Source organism: Syngnathus scovelli, chromosome 4 (assembly GCF_024217435.2).
Source record: "Syngnathus scovelli strain Florida chromosome 4, RoL_Ssco_1.2, whole genome shotgun sequence".
NCBI classification, from domain to species: Eukaryota; Metazoa; Chordata; class Actinopteri; order Syngnathiformes; family Syngnathidae; genus Syngnathus; species Syngnathus scovelli.
Window position 1 is genome coordinate 6,531,436 of NC_090850.1, and position 25,520 is coordinate 6,556,955.

The 25,520-nt window shown below is 46.1% G+C and overlaps 1 protein-coding gene across 3 annotated transcripts in view; it reads left to right on the forward strand.

Annotated features, from left to right (window-relative positions):
• The first annotated feature begins 836 nt into the window (after positions 1 to 836).
• Positions 837 to 25,520, forward strand: part of emilin1b (elastin microfibril interfacer 1b) — a 44,934-nt gene continuing 20,250 nt past the window's right edge. For all 3 annotated transcript variants that reach the window (XM_049719145.2, XM_049719146.1, XM_049719147.2), the window contains exons 1-2: positions 837 to 1,355; positions 22,008 to 22,133. In XM_049719145.2, the coding sequence (XP_049575102.1) occupies positions 1,219 to 1,355; positions 22,008 to 22,133 (263 nt within the window). In that variant the 5' untranslated portion in view covers positions 837 to 1,218. The remainder of the gene's footprint in view (positions 1,356 to 22,007; positions 22,134 to 25,520) is intronic.

The following is a 25,520-nucleotide window of genomic DNA, read 5'->3' on the forward strand; positions in this document are numbered from 1 at the left end:
ACATGCACAGAACATTGTGGCAATGGTTATTACGGGAATAAGGTTTATGTAGCGTAAAAGTATCAGGGAGTGTTTGGAATATTAATATATTAATATTAATATTGTGTACTGGACCACAATGCAACAGGAGATTCATGCGCAACTGTGACTCACTTTGGTTTTGCTATGCATGATGTTATTAGTGCAGTGGTTCTTAACCTTGTTGGATGTACTGAACAGTTTCATATGCGCATTTACCGAACCCCTCTTTAGTGAAAAATACAATTACTCTTTTCAAATTCTAGACAGATGTTTTTTTACCGATGCACAAAATGAGCCGTGCATGAAGATCACGTTATTGAAAGAACAAAACCAACACAATGCATGTACTCACAACACTGACTTCTGCTGTTGCCTTTGCGAGACCAGTTCAGATGTGCGTCATCACAAATTTATACGATAAATCAGGTGTTCGGACCTATGCAGTGGAGGCTTTGCCGAACCCCTGAGACCCACTCACCGAACCCCTAGGGTTCAATCGAACCCAGGTTAAGAACCACTGCGTTAGTGTAATGTGGTAATTCTGAGGTTGGACCCTTTGCATTGTTTGTCAAGGTAAACCACACTTGTGAGTTACTGACAATACACCCATGCGCTCTAGCAGCAAACAAGAAACTCTGGAAATTTCAATACATTGGTATTTAAATTTCTATTTCGCGGATTATCGGTTTTCGCGAGTGGTTCATGAACGCATCTCTCGCGAAGAAAAGGGGGATAACTGTACTAGTAAGAAAAGTGTGCCAGATTCATGTGGCTGTTTTCTCCTCCGGGAGGGGCGGGGGGAGTTTTGGGGGGCGGTGATGTTGTAGAGGAGGAGCAGCTGGATTTGGTTGAGTCTCTCGCAACTATGTCGCAACCTTTTCTTTTCTTTGTTTCCAATGAGACATAGATTGTTCCGATGGGGAAAATCTGTTGGGTTTGGTCGGAGTAAACGTGGACAACAGGCGGGACTCGGAGCGGATCAGATGAGTTTAAACTGTGCGTCAAGTGGGAATTTTAGATCAGCATCACGAAAATGGATCAAGGTCGATAGAACGAACTTTCTTTTTTTCACTTAAAAAAACATCGCCGTCTATTATTGTTGTCTCCATGGAGCCGGGACGTTTATCAACAGTTGAACCAGCCTTCCCAAACTAATTTGTAACGACATCCTGTATTGATCGGGTATTGATCAACGGGATGGCACTACTTTTGCCTCTGCTGGCTCTCTTGACCTGCGTGGACGCCAAAAACGCGTTCCCGCTCAGGACATCTTATAACCTATACGCCGGCGGGAATGCGCACTCTCAAGGTGCTCGAGTCGCCAGCAGACACAGGTAACTTTAAAGACATGCATGGGTATTATGATGGAAAGTTATTTTTTTTTTTGTGTGGATTTCGTCAGATACCATAAAACTCCCTAAGCGTTGCGAATGAAACCAATTCCAACGACCACCTCTTCAACCCATTTATTACCGCTGTAAAACAGTCATAATACTTAATTTGATCATTTACTCTACATCTGTGGCAAATGACTAAAACGTGGTAACTGGCGTAATTTTCCACCTTTAAATGAAGTACTACATTCTAATGACTTATTCAGTGTAGAGGAGGGAGAGTTTGGCGTGGTTCATTCACATTTTTGGGCCTGATTGATTGAATGGAAACATAGGTGGACACACAACAATATGTTTTCCTCCCACTACACAAGAGCACACATTACATGAATTGCCTCAAGTGTTGTGAGAGGTCAGTGAGTCCTGTGAGTACGCTACCTGCCTCCAAGATGTGAACCCACACCCAAGTTTCTGCCTGCTGTTACAGCACATTTGTGTATGTGCTTTTTTTTGGGGGGGGGTCCATCTCTGAAATGTTTCTAATTCTTACACCGTGCGGCATCTTGGCACAACGATGTCATATTACGACACACCCGACAATGTAAATGCAAGCCAGGTCAGGGATTGCCATTTTCAAATCATCTGTAGTAAACCCAATGTATGTGTACCACTGGGTGGAAACTTGTCTACTGATGTCTGTAATATTTGTCAACTGTGGTCTTGTGGAAGCCCTCTGAAACTATTTTGTTTCAGGGCTAATACAAATAAATTTGACTTAACTTGACTTGACTGTTCTAAGTGCAGCCAGATGACCCCAGAAAGCTCCCCTGTTATCTGATCTCTTTGGATGTGAGGGTTGGGGCGGCGTGGTAGAGTGGTTGTCATATTTAGTTGTTAATAGCAGTGGCACTGTATAGAATCTTAAATACTGACTTAAATTATAGAGGTTATTTTGAAAAAGAACCAAAACCTCCCTGGTGAGACAGCTATAAATTTGTAGTTCTTTGTTGTGTGTCAAGTTACCTTTACAAAGAATATCCACACGTAAACACACACATGCACACACCCATACACACACTTACTACATGTGCATAGCTTGAATCAACAAACTTACTGTCACGGTCGGGTGTGGAGCATGGAGCAGGACGACCAAGTGCAGCTTGGACCAGGGTTTATTGAAGCAACTCAAAATACAGACTCGGTAAACTGACATGACTTAAACAATAACTTGACTGACTGACCGGGACGTGGAACAAGAAGACAGCAGGACATGACGGCACCAAGACAAGGACGACAACACCGAACGACAGCAACCAAAACCAAAACCAACCAATACCAATGATCCGACAGGGAGAGAGGGGCAGACAGGACTTTTATACACGACAGGTAACGAGAGGCAGGTGGGAACAATCACACTGATCATGGGCACACAGGAGGGGAGGGGCGAGCACACAGACAGAAACCAAGACAGACACATAGTGGAGCAGTTGGGGGCGAGACGTGACAGAACCCCCCTCCCACAAGGGACGTCTCCCGACGTCCCAAAAAAAAAAACTAGGGGAACCGAACCGCACCGCACTCGGGCGGCGACTTGGGGAACCGAACCGCGCCGCACTCGGGCGGCGACTTGGGGAACCGAACCGCGCCGCACTCGAGCGGCGACTTGGGGAACTGAACCGCACCGCACTCGGGCGGCGACTTGGGGAACCGAACCGCACCGCACTCGGGCGGCGACTTGGGGAACCGCACCGCACTCGGGCGGCGACTTGGGGAACCGAACCGCACCGCACTCGGGCGGCGACTTGGGGAACCGAACCGGACCGCACTCGGGCGGCGACTTGGGGAACCGAACCGCACTCGGGCGGCGACTGCGGGGACAGATCCGCACTCTGGCGGCGACTGCGGGGACAGATCCGCACTCTGGCGGCGACTGCGGGGACAGATCCGCACTCTGGCGGCAACTGCGGGGACAGAACCGCACTCTCGCGGTGACTTCGGGGACAGAACCGCACTCTCGCGGTGACTTCGGGGACAGAACCGCACTCGGGCGGTGACTGCGGGGACAGATCTGCACTCGGGCGGTGACCTAGGGGACAGAGCCGCACTCTGGCGGTGACCTAGGGGACAGAGCCGCACTCTGGCGGTGACCTAGGGGACAGAGCCGCACTCTGGCGGTGACTTCGGGAACAGAACCGTGCTCGGGCGGCGACTTGGGGAACACAACCGCACACGGGCGGCGACTCGGGGAAACAGAACCGCACTCCGCGGAAACTCGGGGAAACACAACCGCACTGGGGCGGCGACTTGGGAAGTCTGTACCGCGATCGGCGGCCACTCACAAAGTCCGTACAGTGATCGGCGACATTCGGAAGGCGGGGCTCTGCGCGGCGGCAAGAGCCATCACGCGCCGCAGCAGTGGGAGTGGAGCCAGGGACGATCGCGGGTCCGACGCAGCTGGCTTGGATGTCTGGCAACGCCCGCAGGTCCTGCAACGCTGGGATGGAGCCCGGTGGTGGCCGCAAGTCCGATGGCGCCGGGGGGGCACTCCGATAGCGGCCGCGGATCCGGCGTCGCGGCAGCGAAGTCCGACGACGGTCGCAGAGGCGATGGTGCCGGGAGGAACTCCGATGGCGGCCGCGGGTCCGGCGTCGCGGGAGCGAAGTCCGATGACGGTCGCGGAGCTGATGGCGCTGGGGGGGAATTCCGATGGCGGCCGTGAGTCCGGCGTCGCTGGAGCAAGATCCGATGGCGGCTGCAAGCCCATGGCGCTGGAACATGCTCGGATGTGGATCGGGCGTCGCAGCGGGAGCTGGTGGTGAAGGGTGGTCCAAGCGCTGGTCGTTTTGGTGGTCGGATCATTCTGTCACGGTCGGGTGTGGAGCATGGAGCAGGACGACCAAGTGCAGCTTGGACCAGGGTTTATTGAAGCAACTCAAAATACAGACTCGGTAAACTGACATGACTTAAACAATAACTTGACTGACTGACCGGGACGTGGAACAAGAAGACAGCAGGACATGACGGCACCAAGACAGGACGACAACACCAAACGACAGCAACCAAAACCAACCAATACCAATGATCCGACAGGGAGAGAGGGGCAGACAGGACTTTTATACACGACAGGTAACGAGAGGCAGGTGGGAACAATCACACTGATCGTGGGCACACAGGAGGGGAGGGGCGAGCACACAGACAGAAACCAAGACAGACACATAGTGGAGCAGTTGGGGGCGAGACGTGACACTTACTTTGTACATACTTTATTGTGCATAGTTTGAAGTTGATTTACATTTGCACTAATTTAACTTTGAGTTGTCAAGGTGACAAAATGACAACTGAGCTCAAATGTGAGAACGTTCAAGTGGTCTACAATGATGTGAAAACTTCTGATGAAATTATTGTTAATAGGCACTTTGCATCTGAATCAACACAATATCATTGTTTCAAATGTAAATTATCTTTATAATGCCCGTTTGTGTTTAATATACCGTAATTTTCTGACTATAAGTCGCACCGGAGTATAAGTCGCACCAGCCATAAAATGCACAATACAGTGAAAAAAAACATATATAAGTCGCACCGGAGTATAAGTCGCACTTTTGGGGCAAATTTATTTGTCAAAATCCAACACCAACAACAGAAATGAACCAGCAACAACAGGCTGGTATGCTAACGTGACATATACACAAACGAGGAGCTGAGAACGGGCCTGAGTAACATTCAGAGTTATTGAAATAAGTGTTACATAAATAACACGTTTGTTAAACCATCTGTGTCACTCCAATTAATTAAATCCATTGATCGTCCTTTATGTAAACAATGCCGCGTATGCGCCACATATGCGCCGCTGACATCGGACTCGTAAGTTGCATTTCTAATTATTCCACAGACCCATATAACGATATATAAAGTATATTTCAAATAACTATCATGTAACAACAATATTACCAAACCATCTGTGTCACTCCTAATCATTAAATCCATCGATCAAATTCCCCGTCCTTTATGTCAACAACGCCGTGTGCGCGCCGCACAGCTCTAGTATACTATAATGTAGCGTTACCAAAGTACCAGGAAACACGTGGGTTTGGTAAACGGCTCTTTATTTAACAAAACAAGAGTTCAACGAGCCAACAACTACTGAACTGTAACGATAAAAACATATACAAGTTGCTACACGAAATAAAATATATCAAATAACTATAACATAAATATGTTTTTCAAACCTTGTGTCACTCCAAATCATTAAATCCTTCAAACGTGGGGCCCTTCATCATCTTCGTCATCCCGTGATAGAATCCTTTGTCCTTATGTAAACAGCCGCCGCGCTGCTGATGTCACTTGCAGGTCAAATGACAGTAATCCCTTGCTACATCACGGTTCGTTTATCACGGTTTCACTACATCACGGATTTTTGAATTTTGAAAATTTGCGAAAAAATTCACATATAAGTCGCTCCTGAGTATAAGTCGCCCCCCCACCCAAACTATGAAAAAAACCGTGACTTATAGTCAGAAAATTACGGTATACAGTATATCCATCCATCCATTTTCCAGACCAGTTGTCCCCACGTGAATCGCGGGCGTGCTGGAGCCTATCCAGAGGGGGACACCCTGAACCGGTTGCCAGCCAATCGCAGGGTACACAGAGACGAACAACCATTCGCACTCCCACCACAACCTAGGGGCAATTTGGAGTGCTCAATCGGCTAATCGGGTCTTTGGGATGTGGAAGGAAACCAGATTGCCCGGAGAGAACTTGTAAAGCACACATATTGTTTTTGTGAACATTAATTCTTGAGCTCCCCTACATAGCAAAAGTTGGTTGGTTAGTGTGGAATAACTAGGCTGTCCCACGCATAGTTACTCCATCACACACCTAAAACAGAGCTGTGAGTCAAGCGCTCCCATTCAATAACAGATACCCTTGACCCGACAAATGTTTTTTGTCTTCTTATAAAGGTTGGAAGACATTAAACATGCTAAAGGAGGACCACTGTATTATTCTTTCATCTTTATTTCCTGTAGTTGTAAAATTTGTATACATTATCTTTAAGATTGAATGTGGTGACAGAAAGTGTTCAGAGATAAGACAAGATTAAATTCAGATTTTTTTCAAGCGGATATTTTTCTTGCAAAGCAATGAATAAAAGTAAATGTATTACTACTACTATAACAATCCAAATAATATGTTGCTGTTGGTCTGTCGCAAGTTTCACATGATGCTCAACACTCATGTTGTCAAAATAGTTGGGAATTGCATTAAACAATACAACGATCCAATTCATACACTTGTAGGCATGCAGATGCAAGAATAATGGAGCAGTTCGATGTTGGTATGTCACTGTCATTTTGTGACTTTCTCAAGGACACCAGGAGAGTGCTCAGTCTTTTTAACAACAAGCCCCAATCTAATGTGTAATCCAGAATATGAATTGAACGTGACAAAACTCTAACTCTACTTTTGTCTCAATGCTCTTGTACAACTATTCTTTGTTCAAAGGCAGTGCATCAGTCCATTCAAAACATCAATATTCTTCATTATTCTTTTAAGTCTGAGGACAGTTGGGGGTTGTAGCTGATTTAGGTCCTGTTTCCATGAGCTAGTCACAGAATGGTGTACTTTTGGTCGCTCATATAGACAGTGCCCTTGTGAGTAAACAAAAACATATCTTTAAACGTGAACGTTTGAAGAGCTTACAGTATAAAATGAGCTGAGAGTGTGCACATGTGCATCTGCATCACATTCATTCATGAATGGTGTAATACAGCTCTGTTGATGTTTGTTGCCTTAGAAATTTACTTGAACATTTTTAGTGTTCGTTCACTGTCACCTGGGGAGACACATCACTTCCATCCATCCATCCATCCATCCATCCATCCATCCATCCATCCATCCATCCATCCATCCATCCATCCATCCATCCATCCATCCATCCATCCATCCATCCATCCATCCATCTTCTTCCGCTTATCTGGGGTCGGGTCGCGGGGGCAGCAGCTTTAGGAGGGACTCCCAGACTTCCCTCTTCCCAGCCACTTCATCCAGCTCATCCCGGGGGATCCCAAGGCGTTCCCAGGCCAGCTGAGAGACATAGTCTCTCCAGCGCGTCCTGGGTCGTCCCCGGGGTCTCCTACCGTTGGGACATGCCCGGAACACCTCCCCAGGGAGGCGTCCAGGAGGCATCCTGATAAGAGCCACCTCATCTGGCTCCTCTCAACGTGGAGGAGTAGCGACTCTACTCCGAGTCTCTCCCGGATGACCGAGCTTATCACCCTATCTCTAAGGGAGAGCCCGGACATCCTGCGGAGAAAACTCATTTCGGCCGCTTGTATCCGAGATCTCGTTCTTTCGGTCACGACCCATAGCTCGTGACCATAGGTGAGGGTAGGAGCGTAAATCGACCGGTAAATTGAGAGCTTTGCCATTTGGCTCAGCTCTCTCTTCACCACAACGCCGACGCTGCACCGATCCGCCTGTCGATCTCGCACTCCATCCTCCCCTCACTCGTGAACAAGACTCCAAGATACTTGAACTCCTCCACTTGGGGCAGGATCTCATCCCCGATCCGGAGAGGGCATTCCACCCTTTTCCGATCGAGGACCATGGACTCGGATTTGGAGGTGCTGACCCTCATCCCGACCGCTTCACACTCAGCTGTGAACCGTTCCAGCGAGAGCTGGAGATCACGGCCTGAAGAAGCCAACAGCGCCACGTTATCTGCAAAAAGCAGAGACGCGATGCTGAGGTCCCCAAACCGGACCCCCCTCAACGCCTCGGCTGTGCCTAGAAATTCTGTCCATAAAAATTATGAACAGAATCGGTGACAAAGGGCAGCCTTGGCGGAGTCCATCCCTCACTGGGAACGAATCCGACTTACTGCCGCAAATGCGGACCAGACTCTGGCATCGGTGATACAGGAACCGAACCGCCCTTATCAGTTGGCTCGGCACCCCGTACTCCCGAAGCACCCTCCACAGAACCTCCCGAGGGACACGGTCGAACGCCTTCTCCAAGTCCACAAAACACATGTGGACTGGTTGGGCGAACTCCCATGCACCCTCGAGGATCCTGCCGAGGGTGTAGAGCTGGTCCACTGTTCCACGGCCAGGACGAAAGCCACACTGCTCCTCCTGAATCCGAGGTTCGACCTCCCGACGGACCCTCCTCTCCAGCACCCCTGAATAGACCTTACCAGGGAGGCTGAGGTGTGTGATTCCCCTGTAATTGGAACACACCCTCCGGTCCCCCTTCTTAAAGAGGGGAACCACCACTCCAGTCTGCCAATCCAGAGGCACTGTCCCCGATGTCCACGCAACGTTGTAGAGGCGTGTCAGCCATGACAGCCCCACAACATCCGGAGCCTTTAAGAACTCTGGGCGGATCTCATCCACCCCCGGGGCCCTGCCACCGAGGAGTTTTTTAACTACCTCAGCGACTTCGACCCCAGAGAGTGGAGAATCTGCCTCAGAGTCTCCAGGCCCTGCTTCCTCAATGGAAGGCGTGTAGGTGGAATTGAGGAGGTCTTCGAAGTATTCTCCCCACCGACTCACGACGTCCCGAGTCGAGGTCAGCAGCACGCCATCCCCACTGTAAACAGTGTTGACGTTGCACTGCTTCCCCCTCCTGAGACGCCGGATGGTGGACCAGAATTTCCTCGAAGCCGTCCGAAAGTCATTCTCCATGGCCTCACCAAACTCCTCCCACGCCCGGGTTTTTGCCTCAGCAACCGCCGAAGCCGCGTTCCGCTTGGCCATCCGGTACCTGTCAGCTGCCTCCGGAGTCCCGCAGGCCAAAACGGCCCGATAGGACTCCTTCTTCAGCTTGACGGTATCCCTTACCGCCGGTGTCCACCAGCGGGTTCGGGGATTGCCGCCACGACAGGCACCAACGACCTTACAGCCACAGCTCCGGTCGGCCGCCTCAACAATGGAGGCGCGGAACATGGTCCACTCAGACTCAATGTCCCCCGCCTCCCCCGGGACGTGGGAAAAGCTCTGCCGGAGATAGGAGTTGAAGCTCTTCCTGACAGGAGATTCTGCCAGACGTTCCCAGCAGACCCTCACAGAGCGTTTGGGTCTGCCAGGTCGGACCGGCATCTTCCCCCACCATCGGAGCCAACCCACCACCAGGTGGTGATCAGTTGACAGCTCCGCCCCTCTCTTCACCCGAGTGTCCAAAACATGCGGCCGCAAATCCGATGACACGACTACAAAGTCGATCCTCGAACTGCGGCCTAGGGTGTCCTGGTGCCAAGTGCACACATGGACACCCTTATGTTTGAACATGGTGTTCATTATTGAAAATCCGTGTCGAGCACAGAAGTCCAACAATAGAACACCGCTCGGGTTCAGATCGGGGGGGCCGTTCCTCCCAATCACGCCCTTCCAGGTCTCACTGTCATTGCCCACGTAAGCATTGAAGTCACCCAGTAGAACGATGGAGTCCCCTGAAGGAGCGCTCTCCAGCACTTCCTCCAGGGACCCCAAGAAGGGTGGGTACTCTGAGCTGCCGTTTGGTGCATATACACAAACAACAGTCAGGACCCGTCCCCCCACCCGAAGGCGGAGGGAGGCTACCCTCTCGTTCACCGGGGTGAACCCCAATGAGTGGAAGAGAGTCCAGCCCCTCTTGAGAGGGCTTGTACCGGAACCCAAACTGTGCGTGGAGGCTAGTCCGACTATATCTAGTCGGAATCTTTCTGCCTCGCACACCAGCTCGGGCTCCTTTCCAGCCAGAGAGGTGACATTCCATGTCCCAAGAGCCAGCTTCTGCAGCCGGGAATCAGACCGCCAAGGTCCCTGCCTTTGGCTGCCGCCCAGCTCACATTGCACCCGACCCCTTCGGCCCCTCCCACAGGTGGTGAGCCCATGGGAAGGGGGACCCACGTTTCCATTTCGGGCTATGCACATCACTTCCATAAAATAAATACAACAATTCATTAAAAATTAAAAAATATGCCTGGCTTAGGAAAAGCCATCTTCTTGTTTTTTGTTGTGTCATGCAGTAGTCAGAGGAACTTTAACAATTAGTGAAAGCAGCCTTTCCAATCTTGTGACCACTATTCCAATGTCTTAAGACCGCAACATACCAGTCACATTAAGTCCTTGTTCTTGCCATTCAATGTTGGAAGATATACCGTAATTGCCGGTGCATAAGTCGACCCCCTAAAATTCGACGGATTTTATGATATATCCTTTGTATAAGTCGAGCTCAATTGTTGCATTATATTAAACTTCAAAATTCAATCAGAAATATGCGAAATTTATTGACGAAATGTGTTCAAATTCGCGAGTTTGTAGCGAGCGATCTATACGCCATTTTAAATATTATTTACTTCATGACCCTGTGATATTACGCGCCGAGAGAGACTAACAACAATGAACACTCTAAGTGCCAACGACTCAACCGCCGTAAAGTGTCCGTCTCGGCTGGTTCCCCATGCCGGCCACCACAAGTGAAAATTCGGCCTCTTCCCCTGGAAGTCTGGCCAAGTTTGGCAAATATTTTCAAAGTGCGAACGACTCAACCGCCGTAAAGTGTCCACCTCGGCTGGTTCCCCGTGTCGGCCACCACAAGTGAAAATTCGGCCTCTTCCCCTGGAAGTCCGGCCAAGTTTGGCGAATATTTTCTAAGTGCCAACGACTCAACCGCCGTAAAGTGTCCGCCTCGGCTGGTTCCCCCTGTCGGCCACCAAAAGTGAAAATTCGGCCTCTTCCCCTGGAAGTCCGGCCAAGTTTGGCGAATATTTTCCAAGTGCCAACGACTCAACCTCCGTAAAGTGTCCCCCTCGGCTGGTTCCCCGTGTCGGCCACCACAAGTGAAAATTCCGCCTCTTCCCCTGGAAGTCCGGCCAAGTTTGGCGAATATTTTCTAAGTGCCAACGACTCAACCGCCGTAAAGTGTCCGCCTCGGCTGGTTCCCCGTGTCGGCCACCACAAGTGAAAATTCGGCCTCTTCCCCTGGAAGTCCGGCCAAGTTTGGCGAATATTTTCTAAGTGCCAACGACTCAACCGCCGTAAAGTGTCCGCCTCGGCTGGTTCCTCCGGTCGGCCAGAACAAGTGAAAATTCGGCCTCTTCCCCTAGAAGTCTGGCCAAGTTTGGCGAATATTTTCTAAGTGCCAACGACATTCATTTAAACATGGCGATTGAATGTTTACGTACCGGTAGTTATTGTCGTTGCTTGACGCGCGATGACTCGTACATTCGCTCAATACCCAATACTTCCCCCTAGCAGTCATTGTCGCTGCCTGGCTTTCGATGTCCGTTATTGAGGTGAGAATATTTGAAATTGTTGCTGAGGATGCGTGTTAATGCGACGAACGCTTTATAATGATTCAGTTTCTCGCTGTTTGATGAGCCTGACGGACGCACACCCACGCACAATGAGATGCATGAGAAACGGCCTTGGTTACCATCACATTTGAAGCGATGAATACGAAGTTAAATTTTATGACTCGGTGTATAAGTTGAGGTCGATTTTTTTCGGTCGATTTTGGATCGAAAAAGGTCGACTAATACACCGGCAAATACGGTATATAATCTATGATGTGAAGTTACAGTGCCTCAGAAATAAATATTCCTAACACGGCAAGAAGAAGAAATTCAAATATTTGGTCATTATTTTAGCCTATAGAATTGGAGACAACATTGCTGTAATCGTTGTTCCATGTTTTTATATCTGCAATTTCTTACGGTTTTGCACAGCAGTTATGTATGCAATTGATAATAACAAAGACAACAACAACAAAATATGTGGAATTTTCTTGAAAGGGCTAGAATTTCTGTATTTACATTTTCAATGTTAATCTTTCACGCTTTTTAGCCTGTCGGGGAGTAGTGGGGTCGACTGCCTTTCAGCGTGTTGTAGGTGAAGTCTGTTTATATACAATGGACTTGACTTCTATCAAACAAAACTTGTGATGGGCACAAAATCTCCTCACACTCATCGCAACTCCTTGGTGAAGCCCAAAGTGTAATAAATTGGTGGAAATGTTCACATGCGAGAGATTCAGAGCGACCTTTTATTTAAATTAAATTTCCATAGGGTTCAAAGGACATAGAAGGGGCATGATCGGAAATGTACACTGACGCCCGTGCACTGCACTGCATGTGAGCGTGTTCAGAGAGCAAGAATGCAGTCCGCTCCCATTCATTTCTGAATGCAGTCAACACTGGCGCGCTGTGGGCACGTTCAGAAATTCACTCTGCACACAATCTCAAACGTGACTGTTGCGAAAGTTGGTGTGTTGCTTGGTTTTGCCTTTTGAGATTTAGATTGCCCCAAAAACAGAGTTCCAACGTGTCCACTTGGCACTCCGAGAGGGGACAAAGTGCACCAGTGTGTTAGGTTTCCATCCTGTACTTCGGGACACACTACGTGCACTACGTCCCCCCTGGCACTCAGTTTTTGGTGCAATTTGAAAAAAAAAAAGAGCATTGATTATTGTCAACAACACAATGCGTATGTTGTAAGGAGCACTGAAAACTGTTACTTTGAGTGAAGGAAAAGTACAGTATTACTCATCCAGTCTAAACATAGAATAAGAGAAACTTCAGCTTACCAGCAGCCATCACCTCCCTGCACACATATGCTGTTGTTGTTTTTTCCATTTGTTATGTCCCTGGTTACAATGACCCTAAGAGATTCTGTGCTTTGATTACACACACATACACACACTCGCACACACACACTTGGGAAAATACCTGGAAAACACCTGTTAAATCAAAAGAAAGGAATTGAAACTGTAGCCATCGAGATCCTGTTGAAGGAGTTTTATTGTCTCATACACATTGCTTCATTTCCTATATTTGTTTTGTAGGTAAGAAGATGTGGGTTAGCATATTAGGGCAGCGCTAACAGATGTGATTATAAACACCCTCAAGGCAGTAGTGTTGACAAAATATTTCAGGAGCACATACCGTAATTTCCGGACTATAAACCGCACCGGACTATAAGCCGCACCAGCTAAAATTCGGGGGTATTTTAGTTTTTTTCTTACATAAGCCGCACCGGACTATAAGACGCAAGTGCACACGAGTTTTTTTTTTTTTACAAAGAAAGCCTTTTTAAAGTTTTAATAACATACTTTAACATGTTTTTCTACATTGCCTGTGACGCAGCAGTAGTACCACAGCAACACGGAAGTGTGCACTGCTTTGTGTAATCTCTGAGTCACATGGCAGAGTAAGAGAAAGGGTTTAGAGCCCTTTGACGCAGGTCACCTGGCGTGCATTCCTACTAAAGCTCATAATAGTCACAAGCAACATAGCCAGAATAAGCAGCAGCCATAGCAGTGTTTCAAAATAGTATTTTTGTTGTTGTTTTTTTCTTCAAAATACCGCACAACAGTGGTCCACAGCCTTTTTACGAGTGTATAAAAGTGATCAAGTCATCACAAAAATCCCGAAAAAAATCTTATATAAGCCGCATCTGACTATAAGCCGCAGGGTTCAAAATTTTGGAAAAAAGTCGCGGCTTATAGTCCGGAAATTACGGTGCATTCTATTCAATTCTCCTTTCACAAATGACATGCCACATCTTGCAAGAACAACACTTAAACATCGTGTTTGGGGATTTTATCACAGTTTAATAACAACTACATCCCCTAAACATATACCGTATTGGCCCGAATAAAAGACGGTGTTTTTTGCATCGAAATAAGACTGAAAAAGTGAGGGTCGTCTTACATTCGGGTCTAGGCATTATACCCATTCACACCGCTAGATGGCGCCAGATATATTTAAAGTGAATGCTGAACTTAACTCTCCAGACCAAAGCGAACCCCTGTCACGAAGAATAAAAATAAAAATAGCGGTAGCAGTTTGCATTATCTCATTGCAATGTTTTTCCTTATTCAGATTTGTTTCAAGACTACAGTTACAGTTAGACTTCACTTTGATGGTTAATGCAGTTATTGTAATTTTGTTGTTTTATCACAGTAGATTGGTTTATTTACATTTCAAAAACCAGAAGCCATTCATTTACAAATGTGATCGCACTTTAGTTTACATGTTTAAATGTTTAGATATTAAGATGTGATAGACAGTTTTTGCATGATTTGAATGAGGCAAAATAACATGCTTTTTCTCTCGAATATATTGTTAAAATCATTTGTTTCAGATGTACTGTAATTATTTTCTGTATAAAAAATAAATTTTGTGTTCAAAACGTATTTTTGGAAACTTGAGTCTTGAAAAAGAGGGGGTCGTCTTATAATCAGGGTCGTCTTATATTCGGATCAATACGGTACTTAAAGTTTGTGCAATTAAGCATTGCCTTTTCCTGAACAATGTACTTGTCACAATTTTATTTATTTTGACTACCGTAATTTTCAGACTATAAACTGCACCGGACTATAAGCCGTACCAGCTAAAATTCGGGGATATTTTAGTTTTTTTTTTTTAATATAAACCGCTCCGGACTACAAGCCGCACGTGCACACGAGTTTTTTACAAAGAAAGACAGTACATAGAAAGCCTTTTTGACGTTTTAATAACATACTTGAACATGTCTTTCTAAACATTGCCTGTGACGCAGCAGTAGTACCGCAGCAACGCGGAAGTGTGCACGCGAGTTATTAGCAAAGAAAGACTGGACACAGAAAGTTTTTTTAAAGCTTTAATAACATACCTTAACATTTCTTTCCAAACACTGCCTGTGACGCGGCAGTAATACCACAGCAACACGAAGGTAACACAGCACTAATAGGGTTTGATTAAATAAAATATACCGGTAAAAGTCACTGAGACGCGGCGGTAACACAGCAGCAATACAGCAGCAACACGGTAGCACAGCACTAACAGGGCTGGTTAAAAAAACATACCAGTAAAAGTAAAAAAAGAGCCGTCTTCATCTTCCTCCTGTGCACTGAAACCATTGAAGTCTTCCTCCTTAGTGTCCGATTGGAATAGCGTTAGATATCCTTCGCCTCACACTTTCTCAGTCTCTCTTTCGTCGTCAGTTTTATGCATTTCTTCGAGTGTGAAGAGGGTCTGTTCATGCTAATCTTATTCATGCACGAAGCGCTAAATTACATTAAACTAGCGAGCGACACGTATAGCTTAAAAGCGGCATCGTATGCATTTCTTTTGTCCCCCATAATGACGGTTTGTGTATAAAAGCTTCCTGTCTTTGTGTGAATACGGGTGTGTGCATGATGCGCGAGACGATCACGTCTTCTTCGGCGCATTATCTCTTCTTCGTCTGTCTCGCTCTTGCTTCCTGCTAGAGCGCCCCCTGGAGACCGGAGGCCGTAAAAATCCATAAGTACGCTCCAGAGTAGACACAAGATAATGTCATCAACATCGACTGCCTTTGGCTTAAAAGCAGCATCATATGCATTTCTTTTGTCCCCCATGATGACGGTTTGTGTATAAAGGCTTCCTTTCAGTAATGTCCGACTTGATCGCGTTCTGCGTGATGCGCGAAATGTAAACACAAACTAGCGCGTCTTCTTCGGCGCATTATCTCTTCTTCGCCTGTCTCGCTCTTGCTTCCTGCTTCCGGCGCCGCCGTTTAAAGTTCAAAGTAACCTTCTGAATAAAATGCATTAAAAGTTCACATTCATTACAACTTGTTTTTGGTGAGCAAAACGTCAGAAGAATTTAATTTAAATGCTGATTGATTGGGTTTTAATACAATGCAGATGGTCCAAACAGCGCCACTGCTTTGTGTAATCTCTGAGTGATATGGCAGAGTAAGAGCAAGGGTTTAGAGCACAGGTGTCAAACTCAAGGCCCGGGGGCCAGATACAGCCCGCCACATCATTCTATGTAGCCCGCGAAGACAAATTGTGCATCAAATTTGTGTGTCATTACTAGAATTGCAAATTGTCTTCACTTTTAATAATATCTTTTTTTTTAAAATTGACCAGTTTTTACTCGTCTGATTTGAAAACGAGTTATTGGTCAGTTTGTTTTGTAGCTTTTACTGTATATAATAGTGTTAAGAGTAAAAGTGATCAAGTCATCACAAAAATCACGAAAAAAAATCTTATATAAGCCGCACCTGACTATAAGCCGCAGGGTCCAAAATTATGGAAAAAAATCGCGGCTTATAGTCCGGAAATTACGGTAAATAAAGGTTACATAAAATTAAATCAATTGACAGACTATTCACTTGGTAAACACAATATATTTGTACACTTTACTTTAAAATATAAATAAGTATAGTATAAGTTAGGAGAAATAGTTCACAAGTATCGGTACAAACCCAAACCCAATGAAATTTGGATGTTGTGAAAAACATAAATTAAACAAAATACTATATTTGTATTCTTTTCAAACTATATACATCTTAAGACAAGATAACTCGTGTTAAATTTGATCAACATTTTATGAACACATTCTTTCATTTTGAATTTCATTTTCCAAAAAGCTGGGATAAATTAACAAAAGTCAGGGAAAGTCGAGGAATGCTAAAAACAAAACAAAACAAAAAATCTGAATCTCAAAAAAAAACTTGTCGGTCAGGTGAACCGATTAATTGGGGAATAGGTGAGTATCATGTTTGGGTATAAAAACAGCATCCCGGCCCGAAAGGCTCAGTTGTTCATATAAAAAGGTGGTGCGAGGTTTCACCTCTTTGTGAACAACCGATTGAGCAAATGATTATAAGAATATATTCAAAAGAAGAAGCATGTCATTTTGCCTTATTCAAATCATGCAAAAACTGTCTATCACATCTTAATATCTAAATGTTTAAATATGTAAACTAAAGTGCAATCACATTTGTAAATGAATGGCTTCTGGTTTTTGAAATGTAAATAAACCAATCTACTGTGATACAACAACAAAATTGCAATAACTGCATTAACCATCACAGTGAAGTCTAACTGTAATTGCAGTCTTGAAACAAATCTGAATAAGGAAAAACATTGCAATAAATTAATGCAAACTGGTTTAAACTTGAGAGTATCTAAGATCTGTCATGTCAGAACATTACTCCTCACAAACATCCTCTGCCTCGCTGTACTCAGTGTCCATGTACGCGCACACCCTCCTGTCGAACATTTTTTAGGCGATCTTTTTGAGCTTTCCATCTCCGTACATTATACTCTGTGACACCATATTTTACAGCCGCTTTGCAATTGTTTGAAGACTCTGCCTCATTTATCACCATCATCTTGAAGTTTGCATCATAACTTCTCCTCAGTTGCCGGTTAACCTGGCTGATCTTCGAATCACTTTCCTCCAGATTGTCGCTACGTTTCTTCATTTTCTGTTATCTCTTCTCTTATTTTCTTCTATTTTCTTTCTTACCGCTATTTTTCATTTTTCTTCTTCGCTCTACCGCTAATAAGGGTTGAGGGTTGGGCTGCATCTTACTTGCATCTTAATTACATTGCTGAAAAATTTGAAGAGTGAATTGGCTGAAGTAATATTTGTATATGCAATTTCAGTCTTATGACATTTGATAAAAAGCTGTGTAGTGATTTTATTTGCGCATATGAATTTATGTAATGTAGGTGAAATTGTTGTTTCAGTGTTTGTGTTCCCAAAGTCACTATCACTAACATAACAAAATAAATAGTCAAATCATCAGGATGCTATTGACATACTACAAAAGACTGTAACACTGTGACCCCTGAGGACTAAGCAGATAGATAAATGATCAAAACATGTATGACATCAAAAACTGAAACAGCCCACACTTTTAACTGCTGAAATCCGTTTACCGTGGAAAAAAAGATTCCCTCCCAGAAATAGAATAAATGACAAAACTAACAAAAATTAAGAATAGTAAACAACTTTAGACCTACTACGACCTAAAAAATCATGTTTTTATTTGATCATTGGAGTGATGGAGTGCTTCCCAATTCGATTAAACAGCTTCACTATTGGTACTAAAACATCTTTCAATAGCCTCTGGATAGAACTCAATGGAACTGCATTTTCTTAATGTTTCACAGTATCATTTTTTTCTTTCCTTCACATACTTATTTACACGCGTGTGCGTGCACACACACGCACTCTAGAATGATGTCAGACCTTGAGCAGAAAATAAATCGTAGGGCCTTTACACAAAGTTCAGTGTGTTTCGAATGACATCCTAGGCCATGCCAAAAAGAGGAGTGTGGTTCTCCACAAAAGTGACTAATGTATCAATATTGCAATTGTATGAATAATGTTTTTAGTGTTCTAAACCACCCCACCCATTCCCCCTTAACATCATGGGAAAAATGTTTTCTTACATGACCTTATGATATTACCATATTTGTTCAGCTGCCACAGAAGTCAGGCGGATTGGAAATTGAAATTGTTAACACATCACAAGACCTTGGGGTCTGAAATTGAAGCCAAATTTTTCAACGACTGCTTTATATGAATTTAATAGAACATGACCCTACAAATTACATTTCTGTAAAAATAAAGCCTTCAATGTTAGCATTTACAAATAGACACAGTTTATGAATTGAATGTCATGAGTTTCACTTCTTTCCGCTATCCATCCATCCATCCATTTTCTGAACCGCTTAGTCCCCACGGGGGTCGCGGGCGTGCTGGAGCCTATCCCAGCCGTCATCGGGCAGTAGGCGGGGGACACCCTGAACCAGTCACAGGGCACACAGAGACAAACAACCATTTGCACTCGCACTCACACCTAGGGACAATTTGGAGTGATCAATCGGCCTACCAAGAATGTTTTTGGGATGTGGGAGGAAACCGGAGTGCCCGGAGAAAACCCACGCAGGCTAAGGGGAGAACATGCAAACTCCGCACAGGGAGGACCGGAGGTGGAATCGAACCCGCACCCTCCTAACTGTGAGGCGGACGTGCTACCCAGTGCGCCACCGAGCCGCCTTCTTTCCGCTATCTGCTTGGTTAATCTCATTTGAATGTTTTTAAATAAGCTGTTAAAACTGTCTCAAAAGTCATAACTATAAAATTACTTCTTTCCGCTAAAAATACTTCTTTCTGCTATATACTTGGTAAATCTCATTTGAATGTTTTTAAATAAGACAGAGCTGTTAAAACCTTGTCTCAAAAGTCATTAACATTAAAATTATGGTTAAGGCACAGGAGTTCTTTTTTAAGATGAGATTTTATTACATGACTGAAGTAGGCCATAAATCATTTTGATCATGACTAGTAGAGAAAACATCAAGCAGTAAACAGGACAGCCCAAGTGTATATGTATTATTTACTGTATATGTAATTAACAAGTACTACTGGTTTCTTGAGGTCAGAACTACACACTGGTCAGGTGGAATTTTGGACCATTCCTCTTTAAAAAACTGTTTCAGTTTGAGCAGCATGATTCTTGGGATCTCTGATGTGCCTCACTTTAATCATGTAATAACATCTGTCTCCATTTTTGTCTGTCGTTCTCTGTCGTTCTGTTACATTTACCCATCATCTGTTGAGCTTCATTTAGCAGACAAATGGTCTTAATTTATCATGCAAAAATGATCATCAATTTTTCCCTCAATCATATCATTACAACCAAGCCCTGAGCAAAGCAGTCACAAACCGTGATGATTCTGCCACTCGACTTCACAGTTAGGATGAGGTGTTGGTGTCCTACCTTTTTTCACACCACATACATTCTTTTGTCAAATTCCAGGGGGTCTAATGAGTGTTTGGTGTATATATCGTCGGGGTCGCGGGTATGATCCCTAGTTTGAGTGATTCTTTTGTTTTTGTAATGTCAGGCACGGATTTAAATGAGGGGCACGGCACAAATTGGCTGGAAAAATGTTACTTCCATTCCACAACGGCACACAAATGCGCAAACGTCCCCATTACGCCCACAAATCTACTAGCGCAAAGACTAGCAAAATACCAAAAGAAAGAAAACGCCAAGCTTGCGCACAGTTAGACTGCACTTTGTGTTTTGATTTTGTATTCCCAACTGTGTTTCCACACTGCCTCTTCAGCTCGCTTTCATATTGGCTGTAAGTCACTGTCAACAAGTTGCATGCTCCTTTGTTCTCGGGCACATCACAAATGGTTAGAAGTCCAACCAAAACAATCCAACATGTTGAATAACCATGATTTGAGATCAAAAGTGGGTCAAACGTTCTGCCGAACAGTCGAGAGTCTGATCACATCACTCACGAGAGGAATATCTGATAAGATTATTTTGGGACTATCACAAAAAGTGTTGTTATGATCGCCAGAAGGAGAATCGAGGGATTTTAATAAAAGATTACAATATTACTACAAATGTACATCATATGCAATACACCCTACAACAGTGAGCACTGTATATGTACAGTGAACATGTGATTCAGCTATTTGGGATCAAGCCCACAGAAAGAAAAAAAAAAAAAAAAAAGCCCACAGTGTCATGCTTTGTCTGCTCTGAACGAATGTGTTCGACTTGTTCATCATTCAACGATGATGACATCAGCAAACGATACAAACACCATGCGCTAAGCATTTCTTGGGAATTACCCCACAATTGGACTCTGTCATGGCAATTCTGCTGTGTGAAGCTGAAGCTACCAGAGATCTCTAATGAGTGCCTTGAGCAAAGTGGGAAGAACTATGTTAGCATGTGTTGTTCTTTATAGGGCACACTTTATAGTAGTGGAGCAATTCATCCATCCATCCATCCATCCATTTTCTGAACCGCTTAGTCCCCACGGGGGTCGCGGGCGTGCTGGAGCCTATCCCAGCCGTCATCGGGCAGTAGGCGGGGGACACCCTGAACTGGTTGCCAGCCAATCGCAGGGCACACAGAGACAGACAACCAATCGCACTCACAGTCACACCTAGGGACAATTTGGAGTCTTCAATTGGCCTACCAAGCATGTTTTTGGAATGTGGGAGGAAACCGGAGTGCCCGGAGAAAACCCACGCGGGCCCGGGGAGAACATGCAAACTCCACACAGGGAGGGCCGGAGGTGGAATCGAACCCGCACCCTCCTAACTGTGAGGCGGACGTGCTACCCAGTGCGCCACCGAGCCGCCTGGAGCAATTCAATCCCAAATAAATGTTTTTTATTTCTATTATTATATTCTGTATTGTGAAGCTCATTGCTTTACGTTTCATCTCTGCCTTCACCTTTTCCATTTTTACCCATATTGTAGATGCAAGTCACTATAATGACAAGGTGAAAATTTGATATGGGGATTTTTATATAATTCAGACACATCCATTTAGTTCAGGGATAGACAACTTAAAGGCTGTAGGGAGGCATTTTTTTTCATGAGTGTTACTGGGACATTTTCCAAATAGTGTTTTAAGCCAGTAAAAAGAAAAGCACTTGCTAGAGCTGCGCTGTCTGTAGAGCTGACAAGTAAAGCCAAATAGTAGTGTCCTCCCCCTACCTAGTTTTAAGCAAGAATCATACAACCTGGATGACTACGACTGAATTTGAAACATTCATTTGTTGATCATAGAAGTAGAAAAAAAAAAGAAAAAAAGAGCACGGTTGTAAACTTGAGTCACACTTCGTAAAATGACCACACTTGTTGTGTAAAGCACAGAAATTGTGATTCAAATGTGGGTGACATGGCCAAATAAGGAAGCCATGTTCCGTGGGTCAGTTCACAATGCTACATTTTTTCTGGGTGCATTGAAGCTAAAAATGTATGTTGATGTGGGATAGATATGTTTGGAAAGTGAACCTTTATGTGAGACTGTTACATTGACAATAGACTGCAAAATGAAGAGCTCAAAAATGTGTGTTCCCCAGGAATTGGTGTGCATACGTGGTAACAAAGACCATAAGTTGTGTGGTTGAAGATGGAGTCGAGACATATGTGAAACCAGACTACCATCCTTGTGCCTGGGGCAGCGGTCAGTGCAGCCGTGTGGTCGTGTGAGTACTGAACACACACTAATGCACTCATCAGTCCAACACACACTAACACACCCCTTATCTAAATATTTTTTATTCCCTCTTGTTGACTCACACTGGGTGTTTAAAACATACTATGTAAACAGAGCAGTGTCGCTGTCAAGATGAGTTCGGAAAAAATCTGACACAGACTGTTGAATTACTTAAGCATCTGCTCTTCTTGCATGCCTGCTTTCCGTGTATTCTCTGGTATTTGTGACTTGCCTCTTCAGCCTGACAATCTGATGCAATCAAGGGTCACTCTCTACTTTCAAATGACCTGATTGGCTGAAAGCTCATTTCAAACATAGTTGTGGTGGACTGCAGCATCTCTACTCTCTAGACAGAATAAAAATAAGAAACCAGAGAGCCACATGATGTCATAGTTATGTCTGTCACCAAAGGAAGCACAAAGGTCGTGAAGAAGAAAGAAAAAAACGGTGGCATATGCAAAATCAAAAATGTTATAAATTGACACCCAACATGTTATACGTTTGAATGCAATAATTTCCAAGAAATGTTTCTTTTCATTGCAAAAGCTAACAATGAAGCTTTAATTGTAAACTGAAATGTTCAACAAAGCCATCGTAAGTGTATATAAATATATATACGTATAAGTATAATAAAGACGATACCTTGCACACACAAAAGTCACACCAAGTCAGGTGTAGCGTTTTTCATGTTAGAAATTTGTCACGGCCGTGTGCCCAGAATGTTGAACCCCAAAGCAGAGCCAGAACACAATATGTACAAGCACATATGTTTATTTAAGCAAGAGAGCTGAAAAACACGTGTTGATAAAATAAAAAGATTAACTCGGAATAACTCAAACAAAAACACACAAAAAAAACCTTTGTTTAACGTGATGAAGAAGGAAGTAATTAACCCAAGGTCCATCCATCCATCCATCTTCTTCCGCTTATCCGGGGTCGGGTCGCGGGGGCAACAGCTTCAGGAGGGACTCCCAGACTTCCCTCTCCCCAGCCACTTCATCCAGCTCATCCCGGGGGATCCCAAGGCGTTCCCAGGCCAGCTGAGAGACATAGTCTCTCCAGCGCGTCCTGGGTCGTCCCCGGGGTCTCCTACCGGTGGGACATGCCCGGAACACCTCCCCAGGGAGGCGTCCAGGAGGCATCCTGATAAGATGCCCGAGCCACCTCATCTGGCTCCTCTCAACGTGGAGGAGTAGCGACTCTACTCCGAGTCTCTCCCGGATGACCGAGCTTCTCACCCTATCTCTAAGGGAGAGCCCGGACATCCTGCGGAGAAAACTCATTTCGGCCGCTTGTATCCGAGATCTCGTTCTTTCGGTCACGACCCATAGCTCGTGACCATAGGTGAGGGTAGGAGCGTAAATCGACCGGTAAATTGAGAGCTTTGCCTTTTGGCTCAGCTCTCTCTTCACCACAACGGACCAGTACAGGGTCCGCATTACTGCCGACGCTGCACCGATCCGCCTGTCGATCTCACGCTCCATCCTCCCCTCACTCGTGAACAAGACTCCAAGATACTTGAACTCCTCTACTTGGGGCAGGATCTCATCCCCGATCCGGAGAGGGCATTCCACCCTTTTCCGATCGAGGACCATGGACTCGGATTTGGAGGTGCTGACCCTCATCCCGACCGCTTCACACTCGGCTGCGAACCGTTCCAGCGAGAGCTGGAGATCACGGCCTGAAGAAGCCAACAGCACCACGTCATCTGCAAAAAGCAGAGACGCGATGCTGAGGTCCCCAAACCGGACCCCCTCAACGCCTCGGCTGCGCCTAGAAATTCTGTCCATAAAAATTATGAACAGAATCGGTGACAAAGGGCAGCCTTGGCGGAGTCCAACCCTCACTGGGAACGAATCCGACTTACTGCCGGAAATGCGGACCAGACTCTGGCATCGGTGATACAGGGACCGAACCGCCCTTATCAGTTGGCTCGGCACCCCGTACTCCCGAAGCACCCTCCACAGAACCTCCCGAGGGACACGGTCGAACGCCTTCTCCAAGTCCACAAAACACATGTGGACTGGTTGGGCAAACTCCCATGCACCCTCGAGGATCCTGCCGAGGGTGTAGAGCTGGTCCACTGTTCCACGGCCAGGACGAAAGCCACACTGCTCCTCCTGAATCCGAGGTTCGACCTCCCGACGGACCCTCCTCTCCAGCACCCCTGAATAGACCTTACCAGGGAGGCTGAGGAGTGTGATTCCCCTGTAATTGGAACACACCCTCCGGTCCCCCTTCTTAAAGAGGGGAACCACCACCCCAGTCTGCCAATCCAGAGGCACTGTCCCCGATGTCCACGCAACGTTGTAGAGGCGTGTCAGCCATGACAGCCCCACAACATCCAGAGCCTTTAAGAACTCTGGGCGGATCTCATCCACCCCCGGGGCCTTGCCACCGAGGAGTTTTTTAACTACCTCAGTGACTTCGACCCCAGAGATTGGAGAATCCGCCTCAGAGTCTCTAGGCCCTGCTTCCTCAATGGAAGGCGTGTAGGTGGAATTGAGGAGGTCTTCGAAGTATTCTCCCCACCGACTCACGACGTCCCGAGTCGAGGTCAGCAGCACGCCATCCCCACTGTAAACAGTGTTGACGTTGCACTGCTTCCCCCTCCTGAGACGCCGGATGGTGGACCAGAATTTCCTCGAAGCCGTCCGAAAGTCATTCTCCATGGCCTCACCGAACTCCTCCCACGCCCGGGTTTTTGCCTCAGCAACCGCCGAAGCCGCGTTCCGCTTGGCCATCCGGTACCTGTCAGCTGCCTCCGGAGTCCCGCAGGCCAAAACGGCCCGATAGGACTCCTTCTTCAGCTTGACGGCATCCCTTACCGCCGGTGTCCACCAGCGGGTTCGGGGGTTGCCGCCACGACAGGCACCAACGACCTTACGGCCACAGCTCCGGTCGGCCGCCTCAACAATGGAGGCGCGGAACATGGTCCACTCAGACTCAATGTCCCCCGCCTCCCCCGGGACGTGGGAAAAGCTCTGCCGGAGGTGGGAGTTGAAGCTCTTCCTGACAGGAGATTCTGCCAGACGTTCCCAGCAGACCCTCACAGAGCGTTTGGGTCTGCCAGGTCGGACCGGCATCTTCCCCCACCATCGGAGCCAACCCACCACCAGGTGGTGATCAGTTGACAGCTCCGCCCCTCTCTTCACCCGAGTGTCCAAAACATGCGGCCGCAAATCCGATGACACGACTACAAAGTCGATCATCGAACTGCGGCCTAGGGTGTCCTGGTGCCAAGTGCACACATGGACACCCTTATGTTTGAACATGGTGTTCATTATTGAAAATCCGTGTCGAGCACAGAAGTCCAACAATAGAACACCGCTCGGGGTCAGATCAGGGGGGCCGTTCCTCCCAATCACGCCCTTCC